The 22,362-nt window shown below is 35.8% G+C and overlaps 1 protein-coding gene across 1 annotated transcript; it reads left to right on the top strand.

Moving 5' to 3' along the window:
- Nucleotides 1–222: 222 nt before the first annotated feature.
- Nucleotides 223–21,223, top strand: LOC106120862 (multidrug resistance protein homolog 49). The gene is made up of 24 exons (XM_013316330.1): nucleotides 223–401; nucleotides 7,062–7,235; nucleotides 8,287–8,332; nucleotides 8,690–8,883; nucleotides 9,450–9,594; nucleotides 10,791–10,891; nucleotides 11,360–11,531; nucleotides 11,948–12,072; nucleotides 12,693–12,882; nucleotides 13,147–13,368; nucleotides 13,583–13,824; nucleotides 14,350–14,437; nucleotides 14,845–15,053; nucleotides 15,393–15,559; nucleotides 16,043–16,305; nucleotides 16,568–16,719; nucleotides 16,797–16,911; nucleotides 17,079–17,328; nucleotides 17,940–18,135; nucleotides 18,395–18,557; nucleotides 18,915–19,109; nucleotides 19,625–19,834; nucleotides 20,140–20,286; nucleotides 20,564–21,223. Exons 2-24 carry the CDS (start codon nucleotides 7,078–7,080, stop codon nucleotides 20,798–20,800), a joined length of 3,987 nt encoding a protein of 1,328 aa, XP_013171784.1. The 5' UTR covers nucleotides 223–401; nucleotides 7,062–7,077; the 3' UTR covers nucleotides 20,801–21,223.
- The last annotated feature ends 1,139 nt before the right edge of the window (nucleotides 21,224–22,362 follow it).

Below are 22,362 nucleotides of genomic sequence, written 5' to 3'. Positions count from 1 at the left end.
ACATATCGTAAGTTTTCTGCACTAAAAAGTATATTTATAATATATACATTGCGTAAGTTACACCCACGATGTGGCATATTCATAGTTATTTTTAGTAATTTAACAATAACATCTTTAGAATATTAAATTCTTGAGCCTTAAACCCTTAATATAGCATTTCACCGCATTACTGCACTTGATAAACCCCTCTCATGCCAAAACCACCCAGTTCGTTGCCAACCATCGTGCAGGGTGGACGTCCCGGTAGACATCTTTCCGCGCCATCTTTGTTAGTTTTCCCGCGCTTCTCAAACGGATAATTCGTAGTGCCCTTATGAAGGAATTACTAACATTACATCTTCACTGTGATTTATTTAGTAACTCTACGTGTTCCCGTGATAATAATTTCTTCAATATAATAGGTAAATATAATTTTTATAGCTATAATTTTAAATTTAGAATATATGAAAAACGTTTAAAAATTCATTTATTTCATGCGCTTGATTACTTTCATTAGAAACTTAAGTATAGGGTTGAACAAAAACAATTAAGATTTATTTTTCGTAGAATAAGTGCGAGGCAAAGAAATGTCTTGACCACCAAAAATTTATTAATTAACAGTTAAATTTTATAATTGTAGAAAAAGAGTTAATAGATTTGAGCAAACGATATCTTTGAATATTTAATTTTAAGACCAAAAAAGTGTATTTGAATTTTTAACCGCAATCTTTAATATTGCAAAGCAGATATTTTAAAAACTTACGGAAAAACCTTTAATCTTTTCTTCACATATTTTCAGTTATAAAAAAAAGAAACATTTAATTTTCAATCTAAATACGATAGAAATAAGTCTACTTTTATATTGAATGAAAGTAAACTTGGCAAATATCCAGTAATCATGTTTTTGCCCTCCACTTACGTTATACATGTGTGCGTTTAGTTTATGTATCAAGTTATATATACAATGATATATTTGTGATGCCTATCTTGTGTAACTAAGATTAATTGATAGTTTTTGTCTGATCGTTAATAATATTACTGTAGTTATATTTATCTTAGCCTATCTTACGAATGTTATAAATGCGAAAGTTTAGATGGATGGATGTTTGATGGTATCTCCAGAATGGCTAAAAGAATCGCGATTAAAATTGGCATACATATAGAACATAGTGTGGAAGGAAACATAGGCTACTAATTATATATTTTTTAATTACGCGTGAACGGGCGACTGTCAGTAGTCGTATACATCTTAAACTCTTATTGAACTTTGAATTATAACTATCGCCAGTTATTTCGTCAGTGCAGTATCAAAAAGTAGCGTATTATATGTTCGCATTCATCATCTAACTTCCTGTGAAAGTCCCGTCAAAATCTGCCCAGCCGTTACGGAGATTATAAGGAACAAATGCGGCCTTGCGGACAGACAGACAGACAAATGTTTTAAAAAATTGGGTTTTTACTATCAGCAATGCAAATACATCGCGTGTACGAAATATGATTTTTTTTCTCGATGTTACATACAGACATTCCAATTTTATTAATATGTATACCCGAGATGTAGAGTAAGAAAAAGGAAGGGTATTTACAAATTATCCGGTATGCTAATAAAAATTGTGTTTGTTGCCAGTTGTATATAGATAAGAGACATTGAATAAAACTCGTTAACAAAGAGGCAAGAACTTTTGTACTCATCATCGTTTAATGATAACTTAAAAAGATAAAGTCTACTTAAGAATTAACTTTACAAATATCTTTAAATTTTCTTACTTCAACTTTAAATTACCTCTTGATTACAAGTATATCACAAACTTTGACACCGTAAAGTATTTAATTATTAAAATATCTACGATCCGTATATTTAGCCATTGTAAACGAAGTTATTCTCCCTTGGAAAATTCAAACATTGCATTTACATAGTGATAACATGTTTAAAACAACTAGCAATCATGCAAGCTTATTTACCTACTCGTATACATATTCTTTTCTTTAAAAAAGGTGCTTTTCTTTACTTATAAAATATTTATAAAGAGTATATAATTATTGTAGGTCATCCCAAATAAAAAATGGTGTTATTAATTCAATGGATCACAGTCCATTTACTCTACGTTTCTGGGCTACGAAAGGCGCCGGCGTAGCGGCGTCTACGCGGCGCCTGTTCGTAGCTCGTCCACGATCGAGGTTTATGATCGAGTTATATTCGATATTCGCCCACAATTACTCTAGTTGGTGTAAAAGTTATAGTTTTTATTACCATATTAATTTTACTAGTGCCTTTGTCCTCGTGGAGTTTAAAAAAAGAGTCTTGACTGACGGACTGACAACAAAGGAATCCTATAAGGGTTCCATTTGTTTTTCGTCTTGCCTATTAAAAAAAACACCCGGAGATAGTGCAGTTTCTAATATAGTATGGAATTATCTGTGGTAGAGATAAAAATATCAAATTTACGCGTTAGAGCTGAGTTAAGTTTGTAGCTTGCTCTCCTGGTAAAATATACGACCTTAAAATAGATAGGTGAAATAGAAGTATTTCTGAAAGTTGATTTTCACTGCCGAAATCTGTGCAAAAATATAATGTTATCTCTCTTATTCTATGTGAAAAAACAGAGACGACAATATTCGTCTGTCGTGTTTTATCGGTAAAAAGAAAAATATTTTATCTTTGTTATACACAATTTACTTTATTGCAGTAACTGCCAGTAACATATCGACAATATTAATTTATAAAAAAAGTATAAAAAAAAAACATTAAAAAGATTTCCTGGTACGCCAAATCTTAGATCTAAATTCCCTGCGCATTTTCCCCTAGTGACGTCACAGCGGAAACCAGACGTTACGTAACACCCGCGTCAACACAAGTTGCGCAACAATCCGCACCTGACTTTATAATGTACGGTGCATACACACTTGTCTCGATTGTATCTCCCGCCATCCTCTTATTCCAATGGCAATAAGGGTCATAATCGTTTGATTAATATAATAATAGACATTGTAACTGGCAGTTGCACTTGGCTTCTAACTAAACACTATTTTAAAAGTTCTATTCAGATTTGGCAGGACCTTGATCCAATTAGAATTTGTCATCGAAAATAACGCGTGGTGTCTGGACACACGACATGTATTATATTGGCAACGTTAACTAAGTAGATATATAACTACGTTAACTAACTAAGATTCTTCAAATATTGCCTATTTTTTTTTAAATATTCTAGTAGATTATATGAAATTAACCGACCAAGTTCTTATGAGAGACAATTCATTACAATCTATATCGAACCCACGTTCACTTGATCCGATATCCGTACCCTGTAACATTTAGGCTATTGGGTTTCTCATATGGGATGTCTTATTTTTTAAAATCTACTATAAATCTACCTTCTTACTAATATTATAAATCCGAATGTTTGGATGGATGTTTATTAGATTAGTATCTCTAAAGCGGCTGTATGGATCTCGCTGAAATTTAGCATAAATGCAGAACATAGTCTGGAAGAACACATAGGCTACTAATTAAGTATTTTAAATATCGCGCGTACGGTGTAGCGGGCGACAGCTAGTCAAGTTATACTATCCAAAATTTGTGAACAATAATTGTTAAATATAATTTCAAGTTGTTATGTATCTTCTTAAAACACACTTGAATTAAGTGTTTTGTGTATTTGACAAAGATTATACAATCCGCAATTATACATGTTATAAATAGTAAACTTTCGACTGTCTGTCTGTTAGTATACATCTAAAGTATTAAAATTATATTAAATTAAGGACCTAACATTTTTGATACATCTTACTTCTTACTAAAATTATAAATGCGAATGTTTAGATGGATGGATGTTTGTTTAAAGGTATCACCAGAACGGCTGATCGGTTCTCGATGAAATTTGGCATACATATAGAACATTGGAAGAACACATAGACTACTTTTAATGTTTTTAATATGTGTAGTAAAAATGAATTTGATTTTAAATCAAAACATACCTCACAAATACGTCTCTTATAGTAATAACATAGACACAGTCGCCGGCAACAACTAGTGAATGTTCTATGGATACAATAATATTATTTTACAGATAAAATATATTTATTGTCCACATTTCGTGTAAATATTTGAACATAATCTCTAGAATATTACAAAATTTGTATTTATATAAACGTTTCATACATTATATTCGTATTTAACAAATAAATTGCGATACGTTGGACATCATGATCAATGTAAAAAGGTCTGATATGTCTGAGAAGATATTTGAAATGGTGGACCAAAACATGGTGCGCTGACCCTACGTAAAAGCGACAAAAGCGGAGATGATAATCAATAAATTAATAAAAAAATCGTTCATTTGTTTCTCTTCATTAAAAATGAAATTCATAATTTTACATAAACTCCTTAATTTCCATATTAATTATGTAAATTAAATTTATAAGTAAAACAGTATCATCAATTATGAACTTAATGACTATAACTTAAGGTTTAATTTAGAATTAAAAGCTTTTTTACTTACCTGTTTGTATAAAACCCCTGAAAGTAGGTTTCTCGTTCAAGCATAATACGGGATGGAACAAAAGGGAAGAGACATAAAGCTATAGTACAACTGTTAGTCATTGTTATAGTTAGAGTTTGCAGGTGTAAATCTGAAGATATCCATTTTTAAAGTCGTATATTTTAAAACGTGAACACCTTTTATCATTTATGTCTTTTCCATTATTTTAATTAATTATTTTTATAACCTTTTGTATTTGATTTTCTTAAAAATAATTCACGAAAGTGTTAGAAAAAAGGAAAAAAGGTTAGGAAAACCAACATTGTATACAAATTAAGACCCCCTAAAATTTGATTAAAACCCCTTTCATTTAAAGTTCTCGATTCCATAGGATAAATTCTTCCGAGGAAAATTAAAAAAGCACATAACGACAACTACGAAAATTACCAAAGTCACCGAAGTCCTTATAGATTATCAAATTGAGTCATAGTTCAATAATAAGGACAGGCATAACCTTTTTGAGAGTTACGAAGATGTTTTAGAATTTTTCACTCTCAAAGAGCAAGCGTCCCTTTTCATTGCTTCCTGACAATATGTATTCGTACTAGCTGTCGCCCGCGACTTCGTCCGTGCAGGATAAAAAAAAATAGATGTTGGCCGATTCTCAGACCTACTCAATACGGTCACAAAATTTCATGAGAATCGGTCAAGCCGTTTCGGAGGAGTATGGGAACGAAAATTGTGACACGATAATTTTATATATTATATAAGATTAATTATTCAATTGGGTCATTTTCTACCTCTATATACTTTTATTATACAAACATTTATTGTATCAAAGTATGGATAGTTGAAACAACATAATCGTTTCCCGCCATCGATTGAGGCACGGCTACACTGCATTGCGGACAACGCGAATGATTCCAGCTTTAATTTATTATAAAAAAAACTTAACAGTCACGAAATTAACTTCATACTACATTACTAATTAATTAGTAGGTAATTTAAAAATAAAACAAGATTTTTTTTTTTATAACATAAGGTGGCAAGTGATCGGCCACCTGAAACCGCTGAAATAGCGAAGTGACCGTTGCCCATAGACATACGCAATTGCATATGCGTTGCCTACCTTTAATCGACGGAGGAGAGGATGAACAGTAAGAAAATATTTTCCCTTCCCATGCATCCTCTCATCAGGAAAGTCCACTTCCACTTCCCAGCCTTTCCTTATAAGAAAAAGGGTGGGATGGGAAAGAAGACTAAATAAGGCCTCCGGGACGCACACTCATCAGATAAAACGCGGAATTGCTTCCACTTGACGCCTGTCGTCCGTGTGGTCGTGGTATTTTACCGGGCGAGCCGGGCCAATTTGTACGAAGATGTTAAAGCGGGCTCTACCACTGTTAAAATACATTTTATAAAACAACTAGCTGTAACGATTCCGCTCGCGCGGATTTAAAAAGAAACTTAATTAGTAGCCTACGTGACTCCAGAATTCTAGAGAGTTCTACATCTATGCCAAATTTCATCGAGATCCGTTGATCCATCCATCCATCTAAACTTTCGCATTTATATTATTAGTACGATGAAAGCGTAACAATACTTATGACCAAAACTATCATGAAAGTAACTCTCAGTTTTCCAACAAGACAATTAATTGAGACAAGATTCGAAATTTTCAAAAAGTTAGTGTTAATTATATATTGTCTATACTTTTGTCATTATTTTATTTATGTGTCAAATGTCAATAACTGTCATTAAGTTAATGTATAAGGTATATGCAAGATTAATAGAATTAAATGTTTATTATTGTTGAACAAATGGTGTTGTTAATTTGGTCTTTATTTATTCAAGTTTGTAATATTATGATAGCTTATATAAGATTTATTTACTGTCAGAAATGACGTAAATGTGTAAATTAGTATCAGGATATTGAGGTAAGTTTGAAAAATATATTCTATTTCTTAATATCTTTTCATATTTCCCTTTTTTTAAGATTACATTTTAAATAAACTGATATATAAACACGGCTAAACACTCACGTATATACGTCCGGTTGCGGCACCGACTAGTTTCGAGCCCATCGGGGGCCCTTCATCAGGATGAGTGTTTAGCCGTGTTTATATAACAGTTTAGTATAATGTCTCACGAAAGTTTGAATAATTTAATACATTTTAAATCTTACTTCTTACTATCTTACTATGAAATTGCGAATGGATGAATGGATGTTTGTTTGAAGGTATCTTCAGAACGAATTTAAATAATATGAAGGTACATACAGTTATTAAGTTAAAAATTGTGCTTTGAATTTTACTTAGTAAAAGAAGAGATGGATTGCATAAAAGATGAAATTATTAGTCTGAATATATCGATTTGGAAGACAAAAAACTGTGCTTGTGACCCTACATAGAGTGAGATAAGGATACAATGATGATTTTAATATAATAGGACAAGGGAGATGCCACACGATGCAGTCACAACGCTGATTCGCAGCGCTTTCACGAAGCTTAGTATCCTGATGATGTGATCGTTATTAATTCGCGTATAAAAACTATCGAAGTTCTTTGGTGGGTGACATAAAAATAATGTTTTATCTGTTCACAGAACGGCTGACCCGAGAATGAAACGCAATGAGTCGGTAAAGAGTTTGCAACAGTTCCGCGGCGGCCGGCCCGAGAAGCCCGGCGTCGCGCTCGGCTGGCGACAGAACTCGCTCACTATCAGCGCATTCGCTCAGCACTCCGCTTATTTAGCTGAAAAAGCGCGAAACAAAGAAGCGTTAGTACTACTTTTTTTTTAAACCAACTTCATATTCTGTTTTACAGGCATGTTGTATCTCATTGAAATCTCATTGGGAATTCATAAGGGTGGGTATAGACGAAGCGCGCGGTTCACGCGCGTCATGCGGACGGCTCGCGAGCTGCGCGTTAGTAATGTCTGTTCGCACCCTTATCGAAATTCTTCAAAGAAAATCCATTAAGTAAATTTCGTCAAATTTTTGACTAATAATAATGGTATATCGATATTAAAAAAATCTTGAGGAAATATATGTATTCAATATTCATATTTAATGGACATGAAAAATATGTTTTATATTCCTCGATCTCACAGTTTAGCTGCCTCTATACGGATGATGTGTGAGTTTTTATAAGTACTTAGTATTTTTTATATAAGCTATAATACATTTATGTTACAATCATCAAAATGCCAGTAATTTTCCTGTAATTTTTTAATAGTTAGATGAATTTCGTAGACATTTTCACGTCATTGTTCTTTTTCTTAAATCACAGTAGTGCTCTGCTCTGCAAATCGCTTACGTAGGAAATTTAGTAGGTTTAGTAAGTGAGCGAATTCTGACGTCTTTACAAGATTGATCAATTGAAGAATTTTAACCTTTTGACCGCCAAGCCAAAATCGCATCGCCATGTCTTGTACGCCCAGTTTTTAGACTTATAAATAAATATTAACGTAAAAAATACATACTGATAACTTTACATACAAAAACTTACACTTTAATGTAATTTTGATCAAATATTGGGCAGTATTTATCTTTAAGTAAACGCCTATCCATGTACTTGTCTTCTATCTTTTATAGCCACGTCCGAACCTCATAATTTGATAGGTCGTGTTTTTATTACGTGTACACGTCGTTGGCGTACAGAACTCGGCGTCGCTTTTTACGTGGGACTTGGCGTCCAAAAGGTTAAACATCAATGAACAAATAAAATAGGTATCCACTTCTGAGAAAGGTTTTTATGAAATATATTATAAATTGTTATGAATTGTTATCTGGAAGTGTTCCGTTAGTTTGATAAATATTTATTTTCAGTGAAGATCAACAAGAACAAGGGGCGCCTGTTTCGTGGTTCCATCTAGTAAGTATTTATCTATTTATTTTAACTATGAAATTTGTTATAGTTATGTTATATTTATAGTCTATTCTCTATAATTCAGTATTGGTTATAAAATAACAATCCAAAATCACTGCAAATATGTTTCAAAATATTTTTTGCGTCTAACATGTAATCCATTAAACGTGTTTGATGTCTACTCTACTGTTGAATAAACCCTTCAAACAATGCTTATTAAATATTAAAAAAAAACACGTAAAATAAACTCTATAATTTATTTTTAAAGATAATATAACTTATTGTATATAACGAGTAACAATCTTGCGAATTATTTTCTATTTAATTTGAACTAACACGGTATTAAATATATCTATTCAACAGTTCAGATACGCAACACCATGGGAACTCCTGTTGCTGTTTGCGGGTGTGTTCCTTGCGACCATGAACGGTCTGATGGTGCCGATAGGTGTCATTATCTACGGCGAGTTTACTTCGCTGCTTATCGACCGTACTGTCATGATTGGCACCTCTAACCCAACTATCACTATATCTATCTTTGGAGGAGGTAGAATACTGTAAGTAATTTTTATACTATTAGGTAGAAAATCCGAAAGTTGCAATGTAACCCAACTCTAGCCTTACTAGAATGACGACGTTTGTGTCCCCTCACTATTCATTCTGATATTGGACGTTGTAATGAAAGCACGTCATTCGCGCCAATTGATTCTAACTAATAGTGTCTAAAAATACGTTTTTCTAACACATTTTAATTTTGTTTTGCCCCTATATTCTCTAAGTTTTGGTATTCTGCTAAATTGCATCGGCAGTAGTCAGTCGTAATTTGTAGTCGTAACATCTGGGGACATGGTAGTACCCCTGCCAAGACGAACAATTGTTTTGTTTTCAATTAATATGGTGATCAACTATAGGCTACTGCTTTTGGTCGATATTTGGTGGGTTACCACCTGTTCTAACCCAAACCTCTATAAAGGAAAGAAATACCTCGGTCCCCTGGACTGATACTTATCTAAGTTCCACTGTATTTGTAAGCTTAAAGTTAATTTTAAGTTTGACCTCTGTATTCAAATTTCTGTGCGAAGTAATTTAGCCAACATTTAGAGTTCTTTTGTTAATCTTTCAGAACGAATGCCACTGCTGAAGAGAACCGCATAGCTTTAATAGAAGACTCGCAGGCGTTCGGTATAGGCTGCACAGTTTTCTCTGTCCTTCAATTCATCTTTGGAGCTGTCAGTGTAGACCTTTTTAATTATGCAGCTAGTAGACAGGTCAGTAATATTAAATATAATAACTCTGGAAATATTTTGGAAGATACCGGGTGAGTAGGCGGTGAAATACGCTGCCCGTAACGTTCCGTCACGTTCCGTCACCTTCTGTCAATGTTTGGCCATGCTCAATGCCTGCGGAAAACACTAAGGAAAGCATATAAAGGGGAAGATTATTTGACGCAGGAGGCGATGCCTAGGAACATCTGTGTCGATTAAAAGTAGGCAACACATCTGGAATTGTGGATACGTCTGAAAGTTGACGAGTTTTACGAGTTAGTGACTCTTGTTTAATTACGATGTTCACGCACTAGCCTAGGGTTAGTCGGTAGCACAGACGTGTTAACTCTGATATTTATATACCATCAAAGTCCAGGCCAGGTATAACAATATATCAGCGTCGCGATTTATTGGCAGAGTGCGCTGTCACACGTTCACCCGTCAAATGAGATAATTATCCAACGAACACTAAAGAAATAAATGACGGTTACTCGAACGCATATTTAGTGATATAATCTGCTTATTGTTAGCACTACGTATATTGTGAACATTGTCAGTAAGCTGATATAAAAACGGCTAAACACTCACGTATATTCGTCGGGTGGCGGCAAAGACTAGTTTCGAGCCCATCGGGAAACTTGAACAACAACACCACCGACGCTTTGGTATCAACATCGTCGACGACGCCGGCGCAACCCGCGCCCCCCGCCCCCTCAAGACGCGCCCTAAGAGCGCAGGCGCGTAGTGAGCGACGGGCCGCGTCCGCGAAATAATACCAGTACCACTCATCCTGATGAAGGGTACCCGATGGGCTCGAAATTAGTCAGTGCTGCCACCAGACCAGTTTAGTATAATGTCTCACGAAAGTTTGAATAATTTAATTGTCAGTAAGTGTTTTTATTTAATTAATATAAGTATATTGTTATAAGGGAATTTTGTGCTGTACGCCTGGAAAAGCCAAGTTATGCAAATAAAATAAAATGCCCTGACCATTTATTCTTTAAGATATTTGTCTTTGTTAAGAATCATTAAGATAATTGAACATCTTTTACAAAGCAAACTACCCGTAAATTTGTTTGATATTTTCGTAAATTAAATGACAATTTTTTATCTTAAAATGTTAGGGTAATAATATAGAGTTCCTCTTTTCTTTGAAGTACTCGCAAGCAGCTGGTTTTTGAGATTGTTGTGTTTGACAGATTGATAGAGTAAAGGAGACGTTTCTGAAGGCAGTTCTTCGACAAGATATTACGTGGTACGATCTCAATACAACAATGAACTTTGCAACAAAAGTATCTGAGTAAGTTTTCTTATTAAGATTGAAGTCATTTGATAATGTAAGTTAATAGAGAAATCCTCAAGTACGTAAAGAAATATTTTCGATGGTACATTTTAGTTATTACTTTTAAAGCTAAATTTTAGTAAAATATATTGTTCTTTTGTATCCTTTTAAATATATCGTTTAAAGATACAGTTAAACAATGTATTTATTTATCTATTCAATATTAATAGAAGTATTATTCATCATTATAAAACACTAGCTGTGAACCGCGACTCCGTCCGTGCGAAATTAAAAAAAATAATAGCCTATCTGGTTTCCCACACTACGTTCTACATCTATGTCAAATTTCAGTGATCCATGCAGTCGTTCTGGTGATACCTTCTAACAAACATCCATCCATCCAAAAATTCGCATATAATATTAGTAAGAAAATCCAAAAGAGTCCACCGAACTATAATAATAACTTACAAACGTATTTCATTTCAGTGACGTGGAGAAATACCGTGAAGGTATCGGGGAGAAGGTCGCGATGTTCGTGTACCTCGTGATGTCCTTCGTAACGGCTGTCATCATCTCCCTCGTGTACGGCTGGGAACTCACGCTTGTCATATTGTCCTGCGCCCCAGTTATCATAGCTACAACTGCCGTTGTCGCAAAGGTAGCACGATTTCAAACTTGAACAACTGCTTAGAGACGTTAATTGTCTAATAAGGGATTACCTTAATGTAAATTTAAGTCCTTTTCTAATAAACGGCGCTTAGTAAAGAAAAAACATCATTCGGAGTTTGTTTAGATTGATAAAATAGTTTATAATTAATTAGTAGCTGCCCGCGACTTTCCGCGTGGGATTAAAAAAAAGACATAATAAGTTACCTATGTGTTTTTCCAGTCTATGTTCTAAATCTGTGCTAAATTTCATCAAGATTCGTTTAGCCGTTCCGGAGATATTTTTAAACAAACATTCATCCACCTAAACTTTCGCATTTATAATATTAGTAAGATAAGAAATAAGATTAGTATGTAATATTAAGGGTTATCAGTATCGTAAGCTTCGTAAAAAATATTTGTATACAGGTTCAATCATCTCTGACCACACAAGAACTAAAGGCGTACAGTATAGCAGGCGTTGTGGCGGAAGAAGTCTTGTCTTCAATACGAACAGTTGTCGCGTTCGGAGGTGAAGAGAAAGAGATAGAAAGGTATATTTAAAAATATATATCGTTTTTAGGGTTACGTACCTCGAAAGGAAACCCTTATAGAATCAATTTTTTGTCCGTTCGTTTATCTGACAAGGCCCTTTTTACTATTTTAACCCTTATTAGCCTAGAGTTTCAATTTTGATACCAATCTTTTAAACCGAATGTTCACATTACTAATAGTTTTCTTATAGGTTGGCTGTACCTATTTTACTGTTGTATAATATTCTTTCCAACGAAATTTAAAAAAAATCATTATTGTTTTATTTTATCAAGCAAACACAGTAATATTAAAAATAAATCACTTTTGTATGTAAATCAGGCTACTGAGGGTTAAATATTGGATATACAGTGAAACCTGAATAAATGAAAGTCTGCGATATTTTTCTCGTTTCTGGAGACAGACCGGACAATGACTCTCGCTAATAAGAGTTTCCGGCTTATCCAGGTTCGACTGTATCAGTCGACAGTCAGTTATTTGAAATTTACTTATCTTATTCTTATTCGAATCTATGACCATGTGATCACCTATCTCGTAACCATTAAGCTATTGGAGATTAAAAGAATCCAAGGATCCTCTGGTTATACGAGTATTCTTAAATATTTTATAATATATTGACCAGGTATTCAGAACGTTTGGCTCCAGCTAAGAAGACGGGTACCAGGAAGGGCGTGTACTCCGGCATGGGCAGCGGCTTCATGTGGCTTATTATTTATATGACCTACTCCCTCTCGTTCTGGTACGGCGTCGGTCTCATACTCGACAGCAGACACGAAGAGATACCTATTTATACGCCAGCGGTCTTGATGATTGTAAGTAGCCTTCATTTTAAACATAACTTGTAGCTCAAATTCTTTTAGATAATTTTTAAAATCAATATGTAACTGTTTAATTAAATGTGATAATGTCGGAAAGTTATAATTATTGTTTGTAATATAAATGTAATGTGACGTTTTGGTTAATAAAAAAACAATTATCTTTTTAATTACGCACCTTGTAGAGTTGGCACATCGACTAAAAAAAACCTCTTATTAACGACGTGCCAACTGTGTACTATTTGTGTTCTGTTTACTCAGGTCTTCTTCAGCGTGCTACAAGGCGCTCAGAACGTGGGTTTAACGTCACCACACATAGAGGCGATGGCGAGCGCCCGCGCCTCCGCCGGTGCGATATTCAGGGTCATTGACCGCAAACCTGTCATAGACAGTCTGTCAACAGAGGGCAGTAAACCAGAACTAGACGGGGATTTGGAACTCAAAGATGTGTATTTTAGATATCCCGCAAGACCAGATGTTCAGGTGAGGAGTAGTGTAGTAGAAGATTCTCTTTTCATTAAAAATCGAAGCTAAATAAATGAACACTGCTGAAATATGCATACTCATCTTACTATCTAGGTAGTTTAAGCCTCTTTGGAAAGACGTTAACTATATATTAGTTATGTATATAGGTGTGTTATTATCTTATGTTATTATTATTTATCTCAACATGTCTATGAAGTAAAATTTGTCTTAGGTGCTGAATGGTCTATCTCTCAAGATTAACCGTAACGAGACGGTGGCGTTAGTGGGCGCCAGTGGTTGCGGCAAATCTACAGTACTACAATTACTGCAAAGAATGTATGACCCAGAAGAGGGCAGTGTTCGTGCCTCAGGACATGACCTTCGGGATCTTAATGTCCGACATCTCAGAAACCATATAGCAGTCGTCGGACAAGAGCCCGTGCTATTTGCTGGCTCTATCAGAGAGAATATAAGGTAAGATCACATACATATCATCAGCTCACTTTAAATCCCCACTGAGGGGCACGGAGCCTATCCTAATTTAAGGGTGATGAGGCTATAGTCAACCACGCTGGCCCATTGCGGGTTGAGTTCACACACATCTTTGAATTTCTTCCTTGATGTTTTCCTTCACCGTAAGAACGTCGGATAAATATACATATGAAAATCGAAAAACACATTGGCACATGGTGGTATTCGAACCCAGGACCCGCAGATTACAAGTCAAGTGCTTTAACCCCTGAGGCACCTTGTCATCAAATAAAGAATTAGATGTGAAATAACCCTAAGTCTGCGGTATTTCCAAATCTTTACGACTTACTGTCCTTCAAGAAGCGAGCGTATCACCATCTCAAAGGCCGGCAACGCATCTGCGGATCCTCTGGTGTTGATGATGTCCATGGCCGTCGTTGAATACCTTGGCATTCCCGATACTATTTTGCACCTTTACCTTATTAAAAACAAACATTCCTTGTAACGAAATTTTATTATTTTTTTTAGATTAAGTAATCCGTCGTGTACAGACGAAGAAATAATTGTCGCAGCGAAACAGGCTTATTGTCATCATTTTATAAAGAACTTACCCGAGGTAAATGCGTAGATATATTAAATGGAAAATAAAATAAATTAATCAAACAATATTATACAACAGCTGTTCATGAAGCTTAATGGACTTTGACCCATCAGTTCTTGGTAATCATAGGAATCTGAATCTATCCCTCTGCTTAAAACTAAGAAAGTAAATTCTTTGGTCCCCTTATTTTATTCTAGTTGTCGCGCGGAATTAACAAAAACTTAATTAGCACCCTATGTATTCTATGCGAAATCTATGCAGCCGTTCTGGAGATATCATCATACAAACATCTATCCATCCATCCAAACATTCGAATTTATAATATTAGTAAGATTTTATACTATATTTCTAAGGAAGACCACTAAACAACTCTCTTAGTGTTAAAGTCTCTGATTGCTGTAATTTACTATTTATAAAACCAGGGCTACGATACGATGATAGGCGAGAGAGGCGCACAATTATCTGGTGGTCAGAAACAACGTATAGCTATCGCACGTGCGCTAGTTCGTCGGCCAAAGATCTTATTACTTGATGAAGCGACATCAGCGCTGGACTCCCACAGCGAGGCTAAAGTGCAGCGTGCGCTTGATGCAGCCGCGCATGGACGTACCACTGTTATGGTCAGCCACAGGTGGGTACCAACGAATACAGAAGACTTGTATTTATTGCAGTATCACAATCGAAGTACTTGAAGCGACATTTAGAATGTTAGAGAGATGTCACACGAGCGGTGGTCTTAGTCACACAATAAAAGCGATAATGCAAATAGCGTTAACTAGACATTTTCTTAATAAGAGTTTATGAAGCAGTAATAAAAGTCGGAGTCAATTTTCTAAACAGAGCATAGAATTTAATTTTTGTACTTAACAACCTTAAAACTTTACACTACCGTTGTTATCTCTATTTCTTTAAAGAGAATGAAAGAAATAGATATATATATATATATATATAACTCTATCCGTGTACATAGGTTGGCGACAGTACTCAACGCGACTCGCATTGTATTCATCGAGAAAGGCGAGGTGGTGGAGCAAGGTACACACGAGGAGCTACTTAGCCTGCGCGGTCGGTACTACCAGCTAGTGCTAGAGAACGAGCCCAGCATCGCGCCCGGCGGTGACCAAAATAAACATAAACGTAAGTCAGCTACGTTGAGAATTGTCCAAATGTAGAGACAATTGTGTCAAAATTGTATTGTCAACTATTATACGTCCCTATCGATAGCTCAAGCCTACTTTAAATTGGTAACTGTATGTTGGTGTAGTTCTGTGAAAATGAATGTTTAAATTACTGCCATCCAAACTTTATAGGGCCTTGGAATTTCGCAATTTTCGCGAGACTTCGTGCAGAGCAAAAATTTAGTTTTCGGAGGAACGATGGCAGCTATCTAACCTTAATATTATTACCTTATTTGAATCTTGTCTCTTAAATGCGATGACTACCTATGCCTTTGAAATAAAGGGAATGAATACTAATAGAAAGATATAAGATCCTTCAAAAGTAATCAACGGCTTAGGCTATGAATCCCGAGTAAAATAGTATATAGAAGTAACTACATCATTAAACTTAGACTATAAGAAACTGTTAGTTTTTAATTACTAATAACGATTATTCTTCCAGATGCAAAAATCAGGCGACCGATGTTACAAAAATTAGCATCAGTCGACTCCATACAAAGTACAACAGCTTCCGAAGAGGATTCCTGTTCTGAAGACAGTGTGGTGCTTGACGAGAAAGAGGATGAGGAATTCAAGCCGACGACCTGGCAGATATTGAAGCTCTGTGAACCAGAGAAATGGCTGATGGTAGCTGGGGTTATAGCAGCCGTAACAGTTGGCTCCTCATTTCCATGCTTCGCAATATTGTTTGGTGAAACTTATGGTGTAAGTATACATTTACTGTCTGCGAGCGTAGCAGTGCCTGAGTTTAGTGCAAGATTCCAGCCCACTTCTATTGCTTTGGATATATTTATCTTCTTTTACCTATTCTCTTGGTGTTGTTATCGAAATTTAAGAACGTTTAAAGATTATAAGGATGTTTATCCCGTCATTTACTTCACAGGCACTCGCTGACTCCAGATATTTTTAGGCAATTAATATATTAGATGAGATATAGTACAAATTAATGAGGTGAATTTGTTTTCAGTTGCTAGAGAACCCGGACGAGGACTACGTAAGGGGCGGTACAAACATAATCGCGGTGCTGTTCCTGGTGGTGGGCGTGTTCACAGGCATTGGCATATTCTTCCAGATTTTTATATTCAACTTGACAGGTGTCAGGTTGACAGCGAGATTGAGGTTAGTATGCTAGCACAAGTTATACCTAGACCACTCTTGTGGATAGTGGATTTAACAATAAAATTTTCTTTGCTTAGGGTGGCAGCGTTCAGAGCGATGTTGAAGCAAGAGATGGGCTGGTTCGATCACCCTGTGAACGGCATCGGCGCGCTGTGCTCCAGGCTAGCAGCCGACGCAGCCGCGGTGCAAGGAGTAAGTTTACTTTGTTGCCTATTTAGTCTGGTAAATTGATATAGGTAGGAAGACTATATTTTTCGTAAGAACCCTAAACAAATTTGTATGGTGTAAGGATCATAATTTGAACCGTATAGTGTAGTAGACATTAAAAGGGAATATTAACTTACTAATGTGTTTCCCAGGCAACAGGCACTAGAATCGGGGCACTAATGCAGGCATCGGCAACGATTATAATTGGCATCATCCTATCGTTGTACTACACGTGGCAGATGACGCTAGTGTCTCTAGTGTCTGTGCCGATGGTCATCGCGGCTGTCGTGCTCGAAGGACGTGTCTTAGCCGAGGGCATTACAACATCTAGAGAGGCATCGAATAAAGCAAATACTATCGCCACTGAAGCGATCTCTAATATACGGACGATATCTGCGTTTTGTAAGTTTTTAATATTATACATATTTGTATTGTTAAATCTCTTAGTTTCTCTAATTTTAATATACTATTTATGTGTAAAACAATTAAGATACGATTGGTGGTTTAAATAACTTATAGATTATTCGTCCGACGAGAAGAATGGTAATGTTTTCATTTTATCTACGTGTATATTTGAGCGCCGGTGGCTCAGTGGTCAAGCACTAGACTTGTAATCTGCAGGTCCTGGGTTCGAATCCCGCCATGTACCAATGTGTTTTTCCATTTCCGATTTACATATGTACATTTATCCGACGTTCTTACAGCGAAGGAAAACATCGTGATGTAACCTGCACATATCTGAGAAGAAATTCAAAGATATGTGTGAAGTCAACCAACCCGTACTTGGCCAGCGTGGTTGACTATGGCCTAATCACCCTTAACTTAGGGTAGGCACCGAGCCCCTCGGTGGGGACGTATAGTGAGCTGATGATGACGTGTATATTTGCATAATCCATCTCACCATAGTGATCTGTAACCTAACAGCTTAACCTATTTTAAAGAGTGAACATCTTTTTATTTATATTATCCGATGGGATCTCACAGATAATATAAATCTTTTTTCTTTATATTAGGTGGTGAGGAGGGCGTCATTCACCGCTACAAAGAAGCAGGTCGGGTTGCATCTGGTCGGGAGCGGCGCAGTATGCGGTGGCGAGGTTCGGTCTTCTCGTTCGGGCAGACTGCGCCGGTGGCAGGCTACGCGCTGTCGCTCTGGTACGGCGGTGTGCTGGTCGCCAATAAGGAAGTGCACTACAAATCTGTTATCAAGTTAGTAAAGAAACTCTGTCTGTTTGTCGCGCTTTCTCGCCATAACTATTGAACCGATTTAAATAAAATTTGATTGACAAATAGTCTAGAGCCTGAGAAAGGACATAGGCTATTTTTAAATGCGAAAAAAGGTTGAAAGCTAAATGGGGGATGAATACTTTTATGGAACTATTATCATTTTTCCCGCTAGAAGTTTGATACTTATTTTTTAGGCTGAAAAAAATTCACAGATAATAGATAGATTTTTCTATTTTTGCAGAGTATCAGAGGCGTTAATCTTCGGTGCGTGGATGATGGGTCAAGCGCTCGCGTTCGCGCCTAACTTCGGCGCGGCCATGTTAGCAGCGGGACGCGTGATGACGCTATTGGCTAGACAGTCTCGCGTCTGCAGTCCCACACTGGCTACCGTGCCTGATGACTTCGTAAGTCGCTGTCTTACACACTCACAGTCATTGAGTGGTAACTTAATAGTATCTTAGTGTAGGTGGTGTATTTATTGGACCCATTTAATATTACGCAGCAAAAGGTATACTTTCACGCACACTCTATCAGAAAACTGGAGACATTCCTTTCCTACGTTAACCTTTATATAATACACATAATCTACAAATGAATATACCTTTTTAAAATGTTTAAAAATATTCCTTTATTCATTTGCAGACGTAGAATAACGTATATATATATATATTTACCTTCAACAATTAATTTTACTTTTTAAGAACGCTTTGAAGATATAATTGCAATTGATATCAAATACTAAATATAAATTATATCTATAGATAGCAGCTGGTAAGATTCAGTACAAAACCGTAAAGTTCCGGTACCCAACGCGGCGTGAGGTGGAGGTCCTACGCGGACTATCGCTAGCCATTCCAAGTGGGAAACGTATCGCACTGGTGGGACCAAGTGGCTGCGGCAAGTCAACACTTATACAACTGTTGCAACGCCTCTATGATCCAGATGAAGGTTATGTGGTAGGTACAAACAAAGATTACTAGTAAAATATCCATCCCAAAACATTGCTACCTCCATTGCTTTAAAGAGTGTTAGAAAATCTATGGTTATTAGTGGTTTAAAAAATTACAGGTTTGCTTTTACTAACAAAAATTGGTAATTTAATGTGGCTAGACAAAATGCAATCGCTCCGAAGCGGTTCCTTTACCAATTTCAAAAATGTTCCATACATTTTACTGACGCGAGTCAATCACTTGACTTATGGAAAGTTATTGCCTTGTTGGTTGTTCTATACATTTTCTAGTTTGTTATGGAATCGCTTCTGAGCGAATACACTTTGTCTAGCCCCACAGAATCACCTCAAAAATTAAGACCTAGAATAACGTAGAGGTCCCGTAGAGCAGATGTGGGTTCGTGGCGTCATAATAAGCGTCATATTTCAACACAAAAAATGCGCCCTTTGCCTAAATATTGGCTTCAACTCAAATTACTTTGTACGAAATATTTAATTCACTTAAGTCTTATGTCCTCCTAGTACATGGATGACAACAGTATAGCAGGAGACATGAATTTACCGACGCTACGTAAGAACCTGGGAATAGTGTCACAAGAGCCGGTGCTGTTTGACCGCACCATAGCAGAGAACATCGCATACGGTGATAACACGAGGACTGTGGCTATGGACGAGATTGTCAAAGCAGCGAAAGAAGCGAACGTACACTCTTTTGTGGCAGCATTGCCCACTGTGAGTTATCAAAATATTCACATAAAAACATTATCTTGTTTCCTTTAAAAAAAACATAATTTTTATCTTCGGCAGCTTAAGATTGCGACTCCTAAACGGAATTAAAATTCCAGACTATGTGATACATCTATGCCAAATTTCAACGAGATCCATGCAACCGTTATGGAGAAACTAACAAAAATCAAACCATCCATACATCCAAACATTCATATTTATAATATTAGTAAGAAATTATACTAAATTAAGAACCATATCCTAACAGTGGATTCGTTCTATAAGATTTCATGTGTTTTATTTTTTACTAGGGATATGAAACTCGTATCGGCGCGCGCGCATCACAATTGTCAGGAGGACAGAAACAACGGATAGCTATCGCGCGCGCCCTCGTGCGTAACCCGCGAGTGTTGCTACTAGACGAAGCAACTTCCGCATTAGATACACACAGCGAAAAGGTACGGAGTACGGTCATATTGTTATCTCTGTTTTTTTTCCAAGGGAATGAGTGGGAAGACTATATGTTTACATCTGCAAGTGCAAACTAACGGTAACTCAAAATTATTACTTTAAGTCGGAGATTCCCAAACTTTATTATCTCGTAGATTCCTTTCAAAATTTTATTGATTTCAGTATTGCTACATTTTTTCTTCAAGTTTTAAAACCGTGCACACGTGCCGTGTCTGATGGATCCCCTCTTTGAAATTCAATTCTTTAATTTTTTTATTTTCATAGGTAGTACAAGAAGCGCTAGACCGTGCTAGTGAGGGGCGCACGTGTCTTATAATCGCTCATAGACTAGCGACCATAAAGAACGCAGATATCATCTGTGTCATAGACAAAGGCGTGGTGGCTGAGATGGGAAATCACGCTGAATTAATGGCGCGAAAAGGAATCTACGCTCGGTTGTATGAACTTCAGTGCGGGTTTATTGAAGAAGTGGACGAAACAGGAGAGAGTGGTGCTGCTTAGATTAAGTTCAAAAGTATTATTTCAATAATTTACCTACAGTACCATCCAAACTTTATGGCTGCTCGGATTATCATACGCACAATCTTAATGATGACTCTTGTAGTATATATTGTCATCTCTTTCATTCTCTTTGATAAAACAAAGTCAGCAATATATAATAACATAAGTGTCGAACCCACAGTTTATCTCCACCAGTAGTAGACTGCTCACTAGAAAACGTAACATTCTTCTAGCGATTAAGGTAATTAAAAATATCAAAAATGTATGGAACTGACAATAACTCTCGATATACCATTTGCTTATCATCTATTAATTCTCACTCATTTTGTTGATGTCACGAATAGAATGTTACTTCGTATACGCGGGCTGGATTGGGGTGGGTTCGCAACTAAATTCGAGTTGCCATAAAGTTTGAATATTACAGTACTTATATATGAAATCTTAAAATATAAGTGTTAAATTTTTTGTTAAGACGTGTTTTTAGAATTAACTTATTATATTTATGTATTATTGCTTTACTAATACAAATCATTAAAATGTAAAAAGCTGACAAACATATTTTTATATTACATATATAAATTTTCTGTTAGCACCTTATTTATCCAATCCTTTTAGACATTCCTTAAACATTCCCCACCTGTATTATCCGAATCCCGACATTCCCTTTAAAAGACCTTTTTTATCTTACGTACCTTTTAACTAACCTCAACTCAACTCAAGGTCAATATCAATATTGACCTTGACTCCAGATTTTTAAGACCGAAACACTCGTACAAAAAGCTATTCTATGTTGTAATGTATAGTTCTTTTCAAATATCTTGCCCGCTCAGGGTAATCAGGTGCGCTGCGCAGTGCCCTCCCCCGCTACGCCCCGCTGTACCTAAAATTGTGTTTTTCGGAACGACTTGCACTGTGTCCCGAGCCATCCAGATATATAAGATTTGTATTTGTTTGTAGATGTAAAAAAAATAATCATGTTATTTACCAACTCCACTGTAATTAAATGTAATATAGGAAATAATCAAATTCATTTGTATTTGTAAAAAAACTATTGTAAATAAAATGTTACGGATTTTCAATATATGTTAATTGATGAAAATTGTAGCTTACTAAATAATTTATGTAGAATATAAGTTTTATGCTATAGTTTTTAATTATTAGTATTTAATTCGACATATAAAAAAAAACACTAGGATTCTCAAAGGTCTACCTATTTAATTTCGTATTAATACCTTTTTGAACACAATTTGAGTTGATAAACATCTGTTTTTTTTTTAATAATATAAGGCGGCAAACGACCAAGCGACCATACGGATTCGAAGCGATCGTTGCCCATAGACATTGGCATTTGCAGATGCGTTGCCAGACTTTAATATTATAAAAATTCGACATGTCAAAACTAGACAAAGAACAAAATCGTATTTTCTTTTTTAACACGTATAAAGTTCATTGGCCTTATTTAAAGATTCCGATACAAAACAATGGTCATTTTGTAATAAATTTTGCCGGAGTAATACGTGACAAATAAAATATGATTTTTATTATTGCGTGGCAATTCTATT

The sequence above is a fragment of the Papilio xuthus genome, unplaced genomic scaffold, assembly GCF_000836235.2.
Source record: "Papilio xuthus unplaced genomic scaffold, Pxut_1.1 DF826949.1, whole genome shotgun sequence".
NCBI lineage: Eukaryota > Metazoa > Arthropoda > Insecta > Lepidoptera > Papilionidae > Papilio > Papilio xuthus.
The sequence above is the reverse complement of the archived record's forward strand: the minus strand, read 5'-3'. Positions and strand labels throughout refer to the sequence as shown.

Bases quoted from the DNA above. Each gene is read 5' to 3' on its own strand.
- LOC106120862 (XM_013316330.1), top strand. From the start codon at position 7,078: ATGAAACGCAATGAGTCGGTAAAGAGTTTGCAACAGTTCCGCGGCGGC. The intron at 8,333-8,689 runs GTAAGTATTTAT...TCTATTCAACAG, and splicing joins CTGTTTCGTGGTTCCATCTA to TTCAGATACGCAACACCATG. The intron at 11,532-11,947 runs GTAGCACGATTT...ATTTGTATACAG, and splicing joins CAACTGCCGTTGTCGCAAAG to GTTCAATCATCTCTGACCAC.